At 41.4% G+C, this 20,430-nt stretch overlaps 1 protein-coding gene across 2 annotated transcripts in view; it reads left to right on the forward strand.

The window, feature by feature from the left end:
• DNAJC11 (DnaJ heat shock protein family (Hsp40) member C11) overlaps positions 1-20,430 on the forward strand; it is a 74,947-nt gene that overhangs the window by 20,691 nt on the left and 33,826 nt on the right. The window contains exons 2-4 of one of the 2 annotated variants that reach the window (XM_004455291.4): positions 493-622; positions 2,477-2,550; positions 9,409-9,510. In XM_004455291.4, coding sequence (XP_004455348.1) covers positions 493-622; positions 2,477-2,550; positions 9,409-9,510 — 306 coding nt within the window. The remainder of the gene's footprint in view (positions 1-492; positions 623-2,476; positions 2,551-9,408; positions 9,511-20,430) is intronic. The other variant, XM_071217800.1, reaches the window with a different exon arrangement.

The following is a 20,430-nucleotide window of genomic DNA, read 5'->3' on the forward strand; positions in this document are numbered from 1 at the left end:
TTATTTGGCTTTGATATTTAAGGATTAATATTCATTGAGTTTCCATTGTCAAAAACTGATTAAATGGATGGCATTTCTGTCTGATGGCATAGAGCTTTTTTGTTTCTGAGCAAATTCTATGTTGAGAGTTCCTGGGCAGGACTGACTTCACATAGCTGAGGTTAAAGAGTAATAAGCTGATCTCAGTGGTGATTTTAGTTTCAGCTCAGAGCACATTGACCAGTATAGAGACCCAAGCTTTCATCCCATCTGATAGCAACGTTTCCCATCAAAACATGGTCACTATTGATGTACATAACTGATCACTTTATTAACTGTGGAAAACAGAATCCTTATTGAGGTAATAAAGCATAACTTCATTATATCCTGTATTTAGAGAGCAAACATGTTGGAATGTGGCTGACAGGTTCCCATTCCAAGACTGATTCTGATCATGATAATGTGTAAGTAGCATTCATTGATTGTTCCCTAATTGAATTTTTCTTTCTGTAGGCCTCTTCCGAAGAGCTAAAAGCTGCCTACCGGAGACTGTGTATGCTTTACCATCCAGACAAGCACAGAGACCCAGAGCTCAAATCACAGGCTGAACGACTGTTTAACCTTGTTCACCAGGCTTATGAAGGTCAGTGGAGGGCTGGGCTTCGTAGAGCTATCTGGTAGCAGGTACTCGATTTTTAAGAGACTTGATTTGTAGAGCACAGAAAGAGAGAGTCCTCAGCAGTATATTGAAGAGGTGGTTAGTTTTGTGCTTTTTACTGTCAGGGTCCTTTGAAAGTGTAGTATTTTGCTTTGGAAATCAATATGTGTCCTGTAAGTAGAAAATGAGAGTACAGGCAAAGAAAGAGACCAGGTTCTGAATTGCAGGGGAATACTCAAGTTTTAAATCGTTGGCTTGTTTTCTTCTAAAGGCAACCCTTAGAGGTAAAAGACTGATCATTACAAGAAAGCTTTTTTGTTCTCTTTTTTTGTGAGCGGTTGCGAGAACATTTTTTCATCAGAAAGTGGTTTTATTGGTTGTGTAGCTTTCAGTAAGGAAAGCGTCTAACAAAGGAAGGGAAATGATGTTAAGAAGGTTAATAGGAAATAGTATCTAGAATTCAGTCTTTTATACTTACATCTTATGTATTCCAGAAAGAAAATTTTATGATTTTATTTTATAAAATAGTGAAGATACGCATAGAATATATACCAAAGAAAGTAAGTTATTCATTCCTGAGTCATTTGGTCATTTACCCCTTAATCAGACAAACTGAAAAGCAGATAATATGTTTCTTTATGCAAGAAAGACTTCTCATTGTGGACATAAAAGCATATACAGTATTTCACTAAATTTTTTTTTAGGTGAAAAATTAGATTTTAATGGCCAGTGAAAATCGTGCATGGCTGGTGCAGTGTCATTAGCAGAGCCGCTCTGTTTGGACCGCACTCTGTTTGTGTGGCCATCTTGAACAAAAGCTGTGTCGCTGTCCAATTGGCCGAATTATCTTGACCCTCATCTGAATTATCCCCAGAGCTTGTTGGTATTGTTTCAGAGATTTGGGGAAGAGTTAACAGAAAAACCAATCAGTGCTCCTGAAAATGCTGTGGCAGCAAACCCAATCCCAGTGCTTAGCCTAAAGGGAGGTGAAAGGAAAATAGTGAATAAATAATTCCTTATTAAATCCCAGAGATTAACTGAAAAGGTTTGGCACCCGTGTTTTCCAGGGGTCAGCATTTCTCTCTTCCCCATAAGATTTGAATATGGAAGAATCATTTGTGTCGTTTTTTAATTAAGCCTAAAAATATATGGGAAGTCTCTAGGGAGAAAAAGATGCAAAGGCCTTCAACAGAAATTGGTAGAGTAGGAGAGGCTTCACTGATCTTTACATCTGGTTCAGATACCCTTTGAATAGTTTTCTCCCTCATGGAGAAATCTTTTTCTGATGCACATTTGGCGAAGCAGCTGGCGCCATTTTGATAAGTGCTTTGTATCTTACTGTTAAAATGGTTTTCTAGTAAAAAGGAGAGGAACAGCAACAACAGAAAAAGTACACTGTCTTAGGAGCTAATAAAACTATAGTAAAAAATAAATCAGGTTTTTCTAGTCAGACCTTGTCTCTAGTTTTACGTTGATTCTTTTAACTCTTTCAAGTCAATACACTTTTATACACTCTGGCAGAATCATAACAGATTCTTTTAAAAACAATTTTTGTGATACAAAGTCCATGCAGCTTCCTAAAAGGTGTCCCTTACAGTTAAGAGTAGCTTGGACCCTGGGGAAAAAATTGACTTTTCTCATTTGTAGTCACCCTTTAAAGATGTCCTAAGTTGGATCAGAAAAGCAAAAGGAAAGTTGTGTATAGAATGAAGAGGGTCTCTAGGAAGATTGTGATTGTACTAGGAAGAACAAAGAAAGATTTACCTAATGACGTTATTTTCCGAAAGGACCAAAAGGTGAAGTTTGTGCCTTGTAAAATGTTTGATTTTTAATTTGCAGTGCTTAGTGACCCCCAAACAAGGGCCATCTATGATATATATGGGAAGAGAGGACTGGAAATGGAAGGATGGGAGGTAAGAGAAACTGTATGTTTGGTGTCCCAGGAAAGTCCCTAACAACAACAAACAATCTTCTACCCCCTTCCCCCATCCCTGCCCCCCCCAAAAAAAAACCCTGGACCTATGGTAATGTCTTTGAGAACAGTATTTGAAGACATTAGAATACCTTTCGTTGCCATGTGTTTGCCATGTGTTTATAAGAGGTGGAGTTCCAGAATTTTTAAGTCAGTCATTTAACTTGTCATCAGTTTCCTAACTTGTCAGGTGAAAAGTAAGAGGAATGCACTATTCCAATTATTCATAACTCAGGGGTAGGGGTGGGAGGTTGGTGGAAGACCGTTTCTTCCAGCAGTTCTGTCTACACATCCCTTCCACTTTCCATGGTTCTGTGCCTCTCTCTCCATCTTACATGATGAATAGCTGTGTTTATGTTAAAAATGTTTCTGTTGGTAATATGATATGCAGGTGAAAGAATGGAAGCAGAAAAAAGTTGAGAACTAACGGATTCAGTTGTCTGTAGTGACCCTTACATTTCTCATGTAATATGATATTAGAACATTGTCAAATACAATGAGCAAAACAAAATGTGGGCAGCCATGCTAAAGTAAGAACAGTAAGCTAAAGTTCAGAAGACTAGGATTTCTTTTACTCTGCCATTGACTTGATGTAGAGCCTTGGGCAAGTTATTGGGCAGCTTTTTATTCATTTTATTATCTGAGAAATGAGAGGAGGATCAGGTAGAAAAATGAATATGACTATTTGTTGTAAAACTCTTATTTACTATAGGAATTACTGTAGGTATTGTATTAGCTTACCAGAGGGGTGCTAATGCAAAGTGCCAGGAATCTGTTGGCTTTCTTAAGGCGATTTATTTGGGGTAAAACTTAAGAGTTCCAAGGCCATGAAAAGTCCAAATCCAGGTACCATTAGAGACACTTTCTCACCAGAGTCAGCTACTGTTGATCCTGGCATGTTGCTACATGGTGAAACAAGATGGCCACTGATCTCTGCCCAGGTTTCAGTCTTCCCCCCAAGGCTTACCCTTTCCTCTTGAGCATCATGGCCCAGCCTCTTGAGGTTTTGTGCTTAAGTGATCCTGTGTCAGTCTCGGCTGTTTTGCTCCTTCCCAATTTCAGCTGTAAGCTGTCAGGCAAATGGCTCATCTCTCCTAGGACCTCAGCTGCTTGAGCCTTCTCCTTTCTGTCACATGGCAGGATCAGAAATGACAGAGCTCTATCTTCGCATATCTGTCTGAGTAAGTCCATTTATATCAGACCCAGCCAGGGCACAGGGACTCAACCTGAGTAATGCCCTAAAGCCCCCCCAAAATCTTAACAGGTAATCTAATCAAAGATCCCTCAACTGAATTTAATGCAGTCAAAGGGTATCACACCCAAAGGAATAGATTAGGTTACAGACATAATCTTTCATTTTTGGGGCTTCATAAAATAATCTCAACTGCCACAGATGTTATCATTAAAGAAACTTGGTTCTGATGCCCAAGAAATTTTGGTAGTCGATTAACCTTAAATTGACTGTTCTTAGGCTAATTTTGCATCATCATATAAGATTTCCCTTGAAGTTCTTTTGGATTTAATCTCCAATGTCTTCCTGTCTTTTCCACTTGTGATGTGAGAACGTCCTAAATGCCCTTAGGTAAGGGGGTGGAAGAGAAGCAAAACAGGGTCCTGGTGCCTTTCTATAGCTGTTTATTGTTGGTGGTTTGTGGGCTGTATTCAGTCTACCGGTGTGTTTTGATTGCATTCCCTCATAAATCAGTAATCAACTATATCTGAGGAGATTCTACCCTTTAAGCTAGGCTCTGCTGTCCAGTTTGCTGCTATCTCCACCACTCCCTATTGTTTTCCACCTGGCCCTTGACTTATTTACATGTACTGTCTTGGCTCCAGTAAGCTTTGGTATGTGGTTTCTCACTTGATTGAGCTAGCAGTACTTCATGTCACATTAGTTCTGGTGAGCTAAGTAGTCTTCTAGATCTTACAGGTTAGCCATTTTTACTTCCAAAAATAAAATAGTAGACTACTACTTTCTCCTCACACTTTATATACCACTATAAACAAGCTACCTTGCTTTTTGTTTTGTTCTATGGTCTACACTGGTTATAGCTTTTCATGGAAGTAGCTAGGTCACTGAAAGTTGTAGACCATTTTTACATATCCTGTTTCAGACTCTAATTTCTAATTCCCAGCAGCATTATCCCAACTCTAATTGGAGCAGTGAGATGTCTTCCTGGCAAAACTTTGCATGGTTTCCTATTGCCAAACTATATTACCTCTCCATTAAAAAATAAACAAGGGGAGCAGGCGTAGCTCAGTGCTTAAGTGCTTGCTTTGCATGTATCAGGTTCCAGGTTCAATCCCTGGTAACTCCTAAAAAATAAAACACCACAAAACCACACACCCAGGAGTGATTATATAAATATATAGGCAGTCACAGATGGTGACTGTACCTTTGGATGAGCTTTTATAGTCACATATTTTAGTAAACTACTTTAAGGAAGTTAAGTTCTCACTCAACAGAATTGACTTTTCTTTTTCTATTGATGCTAAACCTTCCTGTAAGATAAAAATGCCTTCAGTAAAGATTACATGGTGATACCTCCCCGGATATTTACTCAGAGATGTGTCAGTGCTTATACAATGGGAAAATTGAACCCATTATTTATACTGTACAAGAAGTGTCTCGTCAAACTCAAGCTCATTTTATGGAGCTGGCACCTACATTCCTTTGAGGAATGCCTACAGTTGGATGGATTGTTTAATATGAGGCTTCTCACATGTCAGTAATAGCTTCCACTGCAGGGGAGAAGCTGTGCTCCCTTCATGCTGCTGCTAATATTTTTAGACTATTACATTTTTTCCAGTTGCTGGAGGATGTCCATTTACTGCATATTTGTTTTGCTAAACATACGGGTAGTAGGTGAAGGGTAAAGGATATTGTTAAAACCCTAAGTGTCTGAGAGTCCTTTAATCCAGAGACCCAAAAACCCTCCAGAGACAGAGTAATGCAGGTGAAATTTGAGGCTTTTTAGATTACTTAAAATAGTGGCACTATTTTCAGTAAATAGGCAAGTTTTCAGCTTTTTTTCCCTTCTTTGTTTAACCTGCAAGAGATTTTGATTTCTTTCTTTAGCAGAGTTCCAAAGAAATCGGATGTAACCATTTCCAACTTGTTAAAAAGGCCATTCTAGTTCTTCTAGTTGGTCTGCAGTGTTTGGGGGATGCCCACAGTGAAAATGAGCAGTACGGATGTGTAGGTTGACAGGCTGCCTGTGATGCATACCGTTCACTCAGGCCTTTCAAATGTCTGCTATTTACCGACTGTAAGTAGGATGTTTTGTTGCTGGATGCTTATGTCAAGGAGTTACTGAGTTCCTGGTGACTTGGTTTGGTTCCATTCCTCCATGTTCATACATTCTCTTTAGAAGACTGTAAGTAATAGGCTGTAGGAGGTCCATGGGAGCAAAGGGGCAGACATCCTGCTCAGTTTAGTGTCTGCCCTGCAGCAGAGGTGCCAACCACTTTGACTTTGTACGTAGCTCTGATTAAGTGATAACTATTTGATGAGAAATAGAATGACCTGACACCTTTGGCATATTTGTCTCTTTAGCCTATCCTGGCATGTGTCAGAGAGAAGGTAGTTTATAGCTATTAATTCAATCTGCAAAGGTGAAACAACTAGAATTCCTGGAAACAAAATCTTGTCCTTCTCTGGCCTCTGTGAAGCCTGATGCTTTTCGTCATTTGGATTTACTACAGGACTTAAGTCTCAGATTTCATGAATCTGTTTCTGAAAAAAGTCAGTATATAGGCATATTCCTAGGCTCTGTTTATGTCTTAGTTGAGGTGACAGCTAATCAAGCTTGTTTAATCTACGTTTTTAAAAACGTCAAATTAGAGTATTCAATTACGAAAGCCTTTCATTCACAGTGGAGTAACCTGATTAAACAGCCCTTTGCATCCAGAGACCAAAGCCTCACCAGACCTTCCTTGTCCTGAGGAGTGAGTTACGTAGGCTGGCTCTTGCAGGGACCCAGGTAATTTGTGGGTGTACAGTCACAGGTTTAACTAATTTGGGGTTTAAAAGTCAATAGCAAGGAAGCAGACTTGGCCCAATGGATAGGGCGTCCACCTACCACATGGGAGGTCTACGGTTCAAACCCCGGGCCTCCTTGACCCATGTGGAGCTGGTCCACATGCAGCGCTGATGCACACAAGGAGTGCCATGCCATGCAGGGGTGTGCCCCATGTAGGGGAGCCCCACGCGCGAGGAGTGCGCCCCGTAAGGAGAGCCACCCAGCGCGAAAGAGAGTGCAGCCTGCCCAAGAATGGCATCGCACACCCAGAGAGCTAACACAACGAGATGACGCAACAAAAAGAAACACAGATTCTGGGTGCTGCTGATAAGGATAGTAGCAGTCACAGAAGAACACACAGCGAATGGACACAGAGCAGACAACGGCGGGGGTGGATAAATCTTAAGAAAAAAAAAGTCAATAGCAATTGAAGAAATATTTAAAATAATTTTTTCTTCATCTTCAAGGTTAATGACTTCTCTTTCCCTGAAACCTTTATTTTTATTTTCTTTTGGTGAAGGCTGATAGGAGATTGAGGAGATAATGGGAACTTTGAGAAACTGAACCTAACTTTTGTTCAAGCTAAGATAGGATAACTTTGAGGGGTGCACAAGCCCTGGGTGCTTTTCTTTTTTTTTTTTTAGGAGTCACTGGGAATTGAACTCAGGACCTTGTACATGGGAAGGAGGCATGCAACCACCTGAGCTACATTCACTCGCCTGCATGTTTTTAAGCACAGAACAGGGCATGTCTGCCCTGTCATTTCAGTATAACCCAGCATGTTATGTGTGATCACAGGGCTGCTGCTCTCATGCCATCTAGGGTTTTCCATGTGTTCTGGGTGATTTTAACAGTCTTTTCATTTTAAAACATCCTTTTAGTAATTGTTGATTTATATTTTTATTAGAGGAGAAAATTTTTCTTTTTTTTCCTGTTACTTTTTTTTTCTTTCCTCCCCTTCCCCCTCCACCCCAGTTGTCTGCTCTATGTCCATTTGCTGTGTGTTTTTCTATGACTGCTTCTATCCTTATCAGCGGCACCAGGAATCTGTGTTTCTTTTTGTTGCATCATCTTGCTGTGTCAGCTCTCAGTGTGTGCAGCACCATTCCTGGTCAGGCCGCATTTTCTTTCAGACTGGGTGGCTCTCCTTAAAGGGCGCATTCCTTGCATATAGGGCTCCCCTACGCTGGGGACACCCCTCTGTGGCACGGCACTCCCTACGCACATCAGCACTGCGCATGGACCAGCCCCACACAGATCAAAGAAGCGCGGGGTTTGAACTGTGAACCTCCCATGTGGTAGGTGGAGGCCCTATCCATTGGGCCAAGTCCGCTTCCCTCCTGTTAGTTTTTTTTTTTCCCCACACAGCTCTCCTTGAAGGGTGCACTCCTTGTGCATGGGGTGTCTCCACACAGGGGTGCCCCTGTGTGGCACAGCACTCTTTGTGCACTGCAGCTCTGCACTTGGGTCCTGTTACTTCTTGAAAGCAGTAGTGAACAAATTTATCGGAGTTTTTTGGTTCAGGTCAATTTCCCTATTTATTTTTCTCTCTTGTTGCATAATAAAATCAAGTTGTAATATAATCCCATTTATGTTCAAAATAAATACATATGCATATATGTAAACATACATATATTTATATTCACACACATAAAACATTTTGGGAAGATTCATAAAACTTTCTAAATGTTGACTTATGAGAGCAAGGAATGCAGTTGAATGGAAAATTTTACTTTTCACTTCTTATCCTCCTTTACTGTTTTGATTTTTTGCTGTCAGTATGCTTTGGTTATTTTTTAAATAATTTTTAAAACTGGGGTTTCCAAGATTGTTTTATCTTACATCACCTATAATGTTTTTTGAGTAGCATCTCAAGACTTCCCTGCGTTTCTTTTAGTAAATATAGGGAGACAAATCCATCTCATGGTTTTGGTCCTCATAGAAGAAAAGTAAGTCCTTTTCTACCCCCACACCCTGTGATCTTGCAGGAGAAGAGTATTTTGTCACCATGAGAGCACCCTGAGGAATCACATAGTGCTGCTTCCTTTTCATAGATGTGGCACCACAGCCCTGGCACCCTTTCTCTTCTCTCCTTTCTTTGCACTCTTGGAATTCTCACCTAGATTGTCTTCCTTTCCTGATGAGCTAAAAAGAGGCAGAGATGAAAAGTATAACTGGCACCTTACACTCTAAGGTTCATGTCTTAATCGTAGGAGGAAGAATCCTCAGGGAGGAAGATAACACCCCGTCCTGATAGCTCGAGGTCCTTTGGTGCAGGACACTCAAAACATTCCCAGTGGTCACCACTAGCATGCTCGGGAAGGGCCTGGCGCCATTATGCCCACGTACTCATTTTGATATTTAATATTTGTCATCTGGCTCATTAAGGAATTTAAATTGTGAGATTTTTCTTTGTAAGACTCCTACAGCTTCAGAGATGAATAATAGGATGAAGCAAAGAAGGTAATTTGTAAGTCTCTGGAGAGCAGAGGGAACTCACGCCCTGGAGATCCTCAGGGCAGCAAAGCCGAGTGGGTGCAGTGGTGAAACCTCACCTGCCTGGAGGCTGGGCCCACCTTTGAGGCAGGGCTCTGTGTTCTGGACTGTGGTGGGACGCCTCCTCCCAGGGTCAATGGCATCTCTTAAGGTCATGGCCGAGAGAGGTGGCAGGGCCCCAGCCCGCACGCACACCCTGGAGGTGAAGGGTTCCTAGGGTTTGCCTGTGTTTTCCTCGCTCCCCGCCGGCACCTTAACTCTCCGCCTGGTTCTGCCCCCAGGTTGTGGAGAGGAGGAGAACACCGGCTGAGATTCGAGAAGAGTTTGAGCGGCTGCAGCGGGAGAGGGAAGAAAGGAGGCTGCAGCAGCGAACCAATCCCAAGGTGAGCCAACCAATCCCATGGTGAGCCGGCGGCATCGCTGGGAGGGTGGGAAGGCTGCCGGAGCAGAGGGCCGGGCCGCAGCAGTTGGGTGCCGGTAACAAGTCAAAGAATCGGGTGGAACCAAGTGGTGCTTGTTTCATCTCCACGTGGTAACCTTTCTGGACAGCAGCTCCCTGGGAGCTCTCAGCAAGCATTTTGAACTAGATGGAGGAAGACAAACCCAACCACAGGGTTTTTTTCCAAAAGCCCAAGGAAGCTTCCAAGGCAGAAGCTCAGGCTGGTTCTCTCAGACGTTTTCCTCCAGCCGTGCTGTCCAGGTCCTTGACAGGTGAGGATCAGGTAAAGGGCAGTGGCAGGAAAAGACAACACCTGTCAAAGCACTGAGGCGGCAGAATTCCTCCCACCTGTTAGACTGCGGAGACTGCAACAATTGCGAGGACTTAGGGCATTTCCAGATTGCAGTGAGGGCAACCTTTGCTTTCTTCACCCCAGGACCGTGATGTGGGGAACGCTGGTCACCAGCTAGTTCAGGACCTACGGATAACCCTCTTTAACTCACACACGTGCTCAAGGGAGTTTAAGTTGTTTCACCCAGGGACACTGAGGCTGAGTGTTCCTCCTCTGTCCTGTACTTGATACCTTTTTCCTCCGCTCTGTTAGGGAGATGGTTCTAGTGTGTGGCCCAGACCTGTGGCAAACAGTCTACCCATTCGAGGTGCCAGGTAGACCAAATGACTAACCAAATGTGGCCTGGGTACTGTTCACCTGTGTGACGGCCAGGCCCCAGCAGTGTGGCCCCAGTGGCCTGGCCAGCAGCCTGTCTTGATGAGGAGCTGCTGAGTAGACAAGAGTGGTAACCTCTACTCAAAGGCTTCTGAAACTGGTGTCACCTCAGCAGCATTTTGGGAGGAGAGCTAAAGCCATGCAAAGTTATAAGAAGCATCATTATTTTTCTTTAAATTTTTTGAAGAACAAATGCTAGCTTACAGGTGGTAAGCATGATCAAATATCCTCTAGAAATGAATTTGGTAGATTCCTTTGGCACTTAAAGGACCAGTGATTCCAAGTGCTTATGTCTATTGGAATCTCTCATTCCAAAGTGTATATTTGTGAAAGGCAACATCTTTCCTTTCCACCTCCCCCCCTTGAATAAATGAAGACTTCAACAGTGCAGTGACTTTTTGGTCATATGGAGATAGAAAATTGAAGCAGGGATAAACTGAGTCAGGGAGTTTGAGATAATCCCAGAACTGAACTGGTTCTCCCAGCCTGGACCTCAGGGGTGGGGCAGTGGGAGGAGGTCTGGGCTGAAGGGCTGGCATGGCAGATGGAGGTGAGAGTGTAGGAGAGGACATAGAGGCCCGGCAGGCAGAGGCTTCTGCTCTGGTATTTTTGCTGTCTGCCTGGAGTTTTGCTGCATGCAGAGCGATGAATAGGAAAGAAAACCTCTCTGTAGGCTTGAGCCTCTATGTCCTGTTATAAAATTGGCCATCCAGGCGTGTGCAGCAATTGTTTATTGGAATTCCATGGAAATGCATCTCCGGGTCATGTTTCTGTGGAATGAGGGAGCACAGCTGTTATGATTTCATACAAGCTTGCTTAAGTTATTTTAGAATTTCTAATACTTTGCTACTTTCATAAATTGCTTCCATATAAATAAAACATTTTCTAGCCAGGAATATTGAATGGTAATCAGATGCTGGCTATGCAGCCTTTTGGGGAGATGTGTTGAGTTGGGTCTTTTATTTCATTTCCAAGTTCTGTTTTGCTTTTCCAGATGAATGGAAGGGTTTGGAATGTTTTCATCCTAAGAAGGCTGGGATTATTTCCTCTTTTAAAAAGACCATAGGGAGAAGGAAGTTTTGTCTGACTCAGGGACCAGTGCTGTATGCCAACAAATGATCACAGCTTGTTGGGGTTAGACTGTACAGCATTTGTGATGTTGCCACTTAAAACTTGGATGGATATTTCTCCATTTTCATCAATAATGGTTAGTCAGATAGGAATTTTCCAGTACAATGTGTGTACCAAAAACAGACAAAAGGATCAAATGGGGAAATCCTAGGTTAGAAATAATGACTCTGATACAAACAATGCAGGACACAGCATCATTTACCCTGTGGCTTGATTTTCTTATTTGTAAAATGAAGACATATGTCCTCACTAAAAAAAAAAAGAATTCTTGCAGGGGGTAGATGTTGCTCAAGCTGTTAAGTGCCTGCTTCCCACATATGAGGTCCTGGGTTTGATCCCCAATACCTCCCAAAAATAAAATAACAAACAAATGAGAAAACCAACTCAGGGGAGCCAATTTAGTTCAGTAGTTGAGCACCAGCTTCCCACATACAAGGCCCCAGGTTCAATTCCCAGCCCCAGTATCTTGAAAAAAAAAAAAGAATTCTTCGCTGACAGTTACTGTTACCTGCTAGTGGGGCAGAGACCAGATCCCAGAGGGCCTGGGTATAGGGACTAGAGAGACTCCAATAAGCCTGTTTTCCTTTACTTTCCCAGCCTGCCAGCAGAGGGTGCTCTTCAGCGAACCTTTCCATAGAGGCGATTCTTTGAAGCTCTACTGGTTTGTGTTTCTGAACCAGTTAGAGTCACAATTCAGACTGGGGCCCTGTGACTTAAACTCACCAAGGAGAAACCACACATAGACCCATGCTGCACCCTCCCTCTTCCCAGAGAGGAATATGGCTGTTCCCCTCTCAGCTGGCCTCTGTTAGCATCAAGGGTGAGGGTTGCGTGCCCCTGCCAGCCATAGGTACAAGTAACTCACAGTTTTCTTTTCAAACTCTTCATCTGTGTCCCCCCTCCCTCCTGAACAGTGCATGCGGTACTCTCCTGGTCTGCAGATCTGCAAAGCAGTTTCTGCCCCTCCTCTGCTATTTTTGCAAGAGAGCTGGGTTCCAACACCATCATCCCAAAACCATTTCTTGCCTTTTAGAGACCAAGATTATACAGTAGGGTTGTTCTATGCTGTATTCACTTCATGTTGATTATTTTAATCCCTTTTGTTGTTGTTGTTAATACTTATAAATCTTATATCTCTGTGGATGAGCTGCTTTTAGAGTGCTTAGACAATAACTGGATCCCAGACAGCATTGTCCAACTTTATTGCTGCCTTTTTAATGAACTTGTTTAGATCTCGTGTGGAGCAGAGGATAGCTGGTAGTGGTGGGGGTTTTGATTGCCTGTCTATGATGGTGTATATTGCTTTATTTTTTTTCTATGCTGTATACAATAGTTTCATGGAGATTGTTACCTTAATTCTTGGACCTTCCCATTCCTCTTTTGCTGTAACAGAGATTGATATAAACTTTAGCAAGATCTCCTTTCTGATTTTAGAAGTGTTACATTATCAATATGAATTGTGGAATAGCTTAAAAGCACAATTTAGCTTTATCAGAAAAAATATATTTTGATAATATATCAAGGCACCTAACTAAAAGTATTTTTAAGTCCAAAGAAAATTTTCATAAAGACATATGAGTACATCACTCAGTTGTATTTTGAAAGTTTGTGTGTGTGTATATATATATATAAAATTTTTATTTTGGTTCCCATGGCTAATGGTTATAACCATCAGAATGAGCCTGGGGTTGTGATTTCAGTCTGTTTCCGTGGAAATGATTCTGATGTTAGAAACTGTCTTGGCTTGATTTGACTTGACTTGACCTGTCAAACAAATTTGTTGTGCTGAATGGCAGGAAGGGGCAGTTTAAATTTACTGTGGCAGGAACCTGGGTGCTGTTGAAATTGAAGAATTGGGAAGTTGCCATATAAGGAAAAGGAAGGAAAACCTGGTGAATCAAGTCTGGAAAATTGCTGTTTATAAAACTAAGACTTTGGGAAGCGGACTTGGCCCTGTGGTTAGGGTGTCCGTCTACTACATGGGAGGTCTGCAGTTCAAACCCTGGGCCTCCTTGACCTGTGTGGAGCTGGCCCATGCGCAGTGCTGATGCGTGCAAGGAGTGCTGTGCCACACCGGGGTGTCCCCGCATAGGGGAGCCCCACACGCAAAGAGTGCGCCCCACGAAGAGAGACATCCAGTGCAAAAGAAAGTTCAGCCTGCCCAGGAATGATGCCGCATACATGGAGAGCTGACACAACAAGATGACGCAACAAAAAGAAAACACAGATTCCTGTGCTGTTGATAACAACAGAAGCGGACAAAGAAGAACACACAGCAAATAGACACAGAGAACAGACAGCTTGGGTGGAGGGGAAGGGGAGAGAAATAAATAAAAATAAAATTTAAAAATTAAAAAAAACTAAGACTTTGGGGAAGAAAAGAGGTGGCTATCTGCTTAGAAGGCACAGAGGGATTCAAGAGATAGAAAGCAGTTTGTCTTTACCTGAGTATGACTTGAAGGACTGTTCCACCCCTGTCATATCAGCAGAATCACTTGTTGCAAGATTTCAGAATTTGTAGACTGGTAGAGACTCTTGTTTATAGATCAGGGGGCAGATAAGTAGTGGCCATCAAGGAAGTAAGTAGTCTTGGAGTTCCCCAATAAGTTTGGGTTTGATCCATAAAATTTCAGAATACAAGTTGCTTTCATCTCAGATAAAATGATTCTGTAGAAATGATCATCACAAGAGCCATCATGGGGCAATCAATTGTAAAACAAGCACATTTTACATAGCCTCTTACCTGTTTGCCTCTTTTGGTAGAATTTTCAGTTAGTCAGTAGTTACTTCTGAGAATGCATTTAGCAGAAATTGCTCATATTATCCTTATGGCCACATAAAGAAATATAAGCAAAATCTCACAGCTAGCATCATACTCAATGGTGAAAAACTAAAAGCTTTCCTTCAATCAGAAATAAGACAGGGATGGCCACCTTCATCACTGCTATTCAACATTTTACCAGAAGTTCTAGCCAGAGCGATTAGGCAAGAAAAAGAAATGAAAGGCACCAAATTGGAAAGGAAGGCATAAAACTTCCCTGTTCACAGACAACATAATACTATATAAAGAGAATCCCAAAGAATCTACAAGAGGGCTACTAGAGCTCATCAGTGAATTCAGCAAAGTGGCAAGGTACAAGATCAACATGAAAAAATTAGTGGTGTTTCTATACACCAGCAATGAATAATCCAAAAAGAAAACAATTCCATTTTCAAAGCAACTAAAGGAATAAAATATCTAGGGATAAATTTAACCAAGGTAAAGGACTTGTACATGGAAAACTACGAAATATTGCTTAAAGAAATTAAAGAAGATCTAAATAAATGGAAAGACATTCTGTGTCCATGGATTGAAAGACTAAATACCTTTAAGATGTCAGTACTACCCAAAGTAATTTACATATTCAAGACATTCCCAATCAGAATTCCAACAGCCTTTGCAGAAATAGAAAAGCCAATCATTAAATTTATATCGAAGGACAAAGGGCCCTTCAAAACCGTCTTGAAGAACAACAAAGTAGGAGGATGCACATTTCCTGATTTCAGAGTTCCTGTAATAGAAGGTGTGATGTTGGCATAAGGACAGATACATAGATCAAAGAACCAGAATTGAGAGTTCAGCAATAAACCCTCACATCTATGGCCAGTCAATTTTGTACTAGGGTGCCAAGTCCACTAAATGGGGGGAAAATGGTCTCATTACAAAATGGTGATGGGAAACTGGTTATCCACATACAAAACAGTAGAAGTGGGCCCTTCCTCACACCATACACAAAAATTAACTCAAAATGGATCATCAACCTAAATATAAGGGCTGATAGCATAAACACCAAACATGAAACACCAAAAGCAAGCACAAAAAAAGAAAAAAATAGATAAATTGGACTTCATCAACATTGTATACATCAAAGGACATTATGGAGAAACAAAATCTACAGACTGGGAAAAGATATTTGCAAGCCATATGTCTTATAAGGTTTTACTATTCAGAGTCTATAAAGAACTCCTACAACACAATAACAACAAAACAAGCCAATTAAAAAATGGGGAAAGGACTTGAAAAGACATTTCCCCAAAGATATATTGATGCCCAATAAGCACATGAAAAGATGCTCTACATCATTAGCAGTATGGAAGTACACATCAAAACTACAATAAGATACCATTTCACTCCCACTAGAATGGCTTTTTTTTTTTTTTAATGGAAAATCACAAGTGGTTGGCAAGGATGCATAGAAATAGGCACCCCTGCGCTTTGTTGGTAGGAATGTAAAATGGTGCAGCTTTTGTGGATACTGTTTGGCAGCTCCACAGAAAGTTAAGTATAAAATTACCATTTACCATATGGCCTGACATTCCCAGGTCTGTCTTCTAGGTTTATACTCAAAAGAATTGAAAGCAGGGACTCAAACGTATTTGTACACCAACATTCTGTTCATAGCAATATTATTCGCCATTGCCAAGAGGTAGAAACAACCCCAAGTATCCATCAGATAAATGGATTAAAAAAAATGTCTATTCATACAATGGAATATTATTCAGCTATAAAAAGGAATGAAGTTTTGATACATGTTACAACATGGATGAACCTTCAGGACATCAAGTTAAGTGAAATAAGCCAGACAAAAAAAGACAAATATGAAATAACTAGAACATGCAAATTCATAGAGACAAAAAGTTGAAGCTTACGAGAGGAAGGGATGGCGGGATGGGGAGTTATTGTTTAATAGATACAGAGTTTCTCTTTGGGGTGATAGAAAGATTTTCATAATTGATGGAGGTGATGGTGGTGATGGTGGCACAATATTATGAATGTAATTAATACCACTGAATTGTATATTTGAAAGTGGTTAAAATGGGAATTTGGTGTTATATATGTTACCACAAACATTTTTTTTTAATTTCAAAAAATAGATAAGCATGAAAATAATTCAGAAAGATGCATTCCTGGCTGAATGAATAGCTGATTCTACTCAAAGAGAGTTGATTAATGCATCAACTGACCTGGTGAGAAGCTTCTCATTGTCGCAAAAAGACTCTAATTTATCAGGCTCAGAATTTCTATGAGTGATGTCATTGAAAACATTTATCACATTCACAGGTGACACAAGACAGAAGAACAAGTCAAAGTCTAGAAGATCCCAGTGAACTGGAATGAAAGAGTTAAATTACCATAATAAAAATTTAACAGTTAAATGTGCTAACTAGGGAAAGGAGGAGACAGGGAAAATATGATTGTTTTTAATGAACTTTCTGACAGTAATAGCAACAGTTTAACCTGTTTTGTCGTTGGGGGTGGGTAGGGCAGAGGTCATTCATTCATTCATGATTTATTCATAAGGTACCTGTAACATGCCAGGTACTGTTCAATTTGTGAACATACAGCAGAGAATAGCACAGCCAAAACCCAGCCTTCTCGTGACACTTAGCATTCTAGTAGGGGGAGGCAGATAATATGTAAGATGCATAATACATAAATTATGTAGTAGAAGGTAATAAATGGTATTAGGGGATAGAGCAAGATAAGGAGAAAGATTACAGTTTTAAATACGTTGGTTGGGCCTCATGGAGAAAGACTCACTGGAACAAAGAAGAGTTAAGAGTAAGCTGTGTGGATACCTGGGGGAAGTGTGTTCCAGGTACAGGTTACAGGTAGTGCAAAGGCTGGAAGCAGGGAGTGGGTCTGGAATGTCCAAGGAATAGCAGAGAGGAGAGTGCGTTGGAATAGCAATGGAGAAAATTAGTAGAGGTCACAGTGGAAGAGGTACCTCCTCAGTTTCCAGATGCAGAACAGGGATTAGACTTAATTTGTGGTGGTTCAGAAGAACAGAGCCAGGATCAGTGAGGAGTGGGAGTTACAGAAAGATGATTTTGGCCCAGTATAGCGAAAACTGAACAAGTCAGGCTGCAGTGGATTAATAGCAACTACTTTTTCTGTATCTTGTCTTGACCACAATGTGTAGAGGGTTTCCATCTCTCAGGAGGCCCTGGGGGGTATGTAATTAACATAAAAAATAAATTTGTTATTCAGGCAGTACAGAGTGCCGGCCTGGGCAGTAGACACCCTTTGGATCAGAGCGATCTGGGCTCTGATGCAGTCCCCTAGCCCGAAAGGGGGGAGGGGGGGCACAGGGAACGAAGGGCCCTGCCTCCCGCCCCAGGCCCTGCCTCCCGCCCCAGGCCCTGCCTAGGCATAAGGGTGTCCTTTGGTTATATCAGAAACACCTGAGGCTTACAGACTCAAAAAGCTGATCCATTAAACATACAAGACTTTTTGCAGTACTCATAGTTTTGAAATAGTTTCTAGTTCCAAAGATATACCTATAGTCTTTAAAGGTGCAAAGGTTTTTTTTTTTTTCGTCAGAGTAATATGCAATTGATTTTAAAAGTCAGATAGTTAGTAGGTTTAGGAAAAAACAAATCCAAAGGTGCTTCTCCTACCCTGTCCTTCTCTCTTCCTGATCCACTTCCTTAGAGACAGCCACCCCCACCCCTTTGAGCTGTTGTCTTCTGATATTTATTCCATATTTCTATGTCACGTATTTATACTGTTATTTCTTCATTTTTCAGTTTTAGTAATTATCTTTTGATCTCCTGTTAAGAGAGAGAAGGATTTAGTTCACCAGCACAGCCCATGTTTTCTTTCTCAGTCCACCCAAGATAGTTACAGTACCCACTGGGGCTAAGTGAACACTCACTGTATTCATTGGTGTGATCATATGAATGTTATTTAGCTGACTGAGCCAAATCGTATACCATGATTCCGTGAGCTTTCTCAATACACTTTTCCTCTGTGGTGTTAGTAATTGTCCATTTGATTCATTTGACTTCTTTTCTAATTCATTGCCAGACTGTCAGAACTGAACCTTCCTTCTCAGTTTCACCTGGACACCTCAGGTGTGCTGTCGCTCCACTTCTCTTCTTGTGGCACCTTCTGGGGCCCTTTGTCCCCCTCTCCAGTCTGGACTGCTCTCTAGGCTTGCAGCACCTGCAGCCTCAGGCCTACCTTCACCAGCGTTCTGGGAGTGTCCGTCATTCGTTTATTCAACAAATTTCACAGAATTGTCAACCATGTAGAGATCCTTTTAATTACGTGCTGGAGGTACATGGACAAACATGTACTAGGAGCCTGGATTCTCTCCAACTCTTCCCTTGGTTGGCTCACACTTTCCTTTTCTTTGGTTTACTTCCTTTTGTTTTGTTTTGTTTTTCTTTTAATTTTTTTTATTTTTATTAAAGTTAATAGGTCACATAGAATGTTACATTAAAAAAAACATGAGGTTCCCATATAACCTGTACCCTATACCCCCACCCTCTCATTTTTGTAAATTGTATTTTTTTGAAGATACATACATCACAAAAAAAGTTACATCATAAAAAACATGAGGTTCCTGTATACCCCCATCCCCCCACCCCACTCCTCCCACACCAACAACCTCCCCCATCATTGTGGCACACTCATCACACTCGGACACATTTTGGAGCACTGCTGCACTATGTGGATAATAGTTTACTCTGTAGTTCACACGCTCCCCTGGTACATTCAGTGGGTTATGGCAGGATATATAATGTCTAGCATCTAACCCTGCAATATCATTTAGGACATCTCCAAAGTCCCAAAAATGCCCCCTCATCACATCCCTTCTTCCTACTCCTTGCCCTCAGTAACAACTGTGGCCAGTTTCTCCCCATCAATGATACAATTTCTTCTTTTAGTAGTCACAAAAGTTTTATAGTAGAATATCAGTAAGTCCACTCTAATCCATATTTTATTATTCCTTTCTGTGGGCCCTGGGATGGTGATGTCCACTCCACCTCTATATCGAGAGGGGGCTTAGATTCCACATGGATGGTAGATGCAATTCTCCCGCTTGCAGTTATAGGCACTCTCAGTTCCCTGGTGTGGTGATTGACCATCTTCACCTCCCTATTATTCCAACGAACCAGAGAGTAGGAGTTGCCACTCTGCTGAGGCTCAGGGCCCAGCTGGCACATGGACAGTCCAGAGATTCAAGTCTCCTGAGTATATGAGTATACACCAGCACTAGCACCAACCAAAGGTTCAGTAAAAGTGACAGAAGAGGCATGTGTAGAAAGGTCACATCTGAGTTTAGCTCCATCACACTCAGGGACACAGATTCCAAAGTAGGGCCCAGTGACATGGTACTGAGCTCCAGAGTTATCTGCCATGACCATACCCTGTGGGCCTCTGTAGCCCTCAGGAGAACCAGTACCTGGCGTTGTATCCACTTTGGCTGTTTCTGGAGTCCAGTTTTACTTCCTTTTGGAGGAAATGTGTCCTCTGGAAACTAGGATGCATAGAAGGCAGTTTCTTTTTTTTCCCCCTTATTATTTAAAAAGAAAAAAACATGTGTACAAAGGATTGTGTGTAACATATAAACTGTAATGATAGTGAGCCTTGGAGCCCACCACCTGACTCAAGAGCAGGAGTATCACCTTCAACTTTCATCTGCTTCCACGTTCCTCTCCTGGTACTTCCAATACTGTCCTAAAGTTTGCATTATCCTTCTGTTGCTTTTTTTTTTTTAATGTAATTTTGTCAAATGAGGTTATATATATTGCTTAATTTTTATTATTTTTGAGCTTTACAAAAATGGTACCATACATATTTTCCCTGGGATTATTTTCTTCCCTCTCCCATGCTTTTCCAAAAGTCTTTGTTTCATGAAACTGTGGTTCATTCCTTTTCATTGCTGTATACCATCACTTGTACACAACAGTTTATCAGTCTGCTGCCAATGGATATATAAATTGTTTCCAGGTTTTTGCTATTATGGACACTGCTGCTATGAACATTCTTGTGCATATGTCCTAGTGCACATGTGTAAAACTCTCGGGGTGGGGGTGTCTACGCGGACACCTACACACCACCCACCCTATACATATGGGGTTGCCAGCTCTGAAGATGTGCTAACTATAAAGGATATCTTTTTGTACTTTAATGTATATGTTTATACACACACACAACTTTTGTAAAAGTATAGT

Source organism: Dasypus novemcinctus, chromosome 9 (assembly GCF_030445035.2).
Source record: "Dasypus novemcinctus isolate mDasNov1 chromosome 9, mDasNov1.1.hap2, whole genome shotgun sequence".
Classification (NCBI taxonomy): Eukaryota; Metazoa; Chordata; class Mammalia; order Cingulata; family Dasypodidae; genus Dasypus; species Dasypus novemcinctus.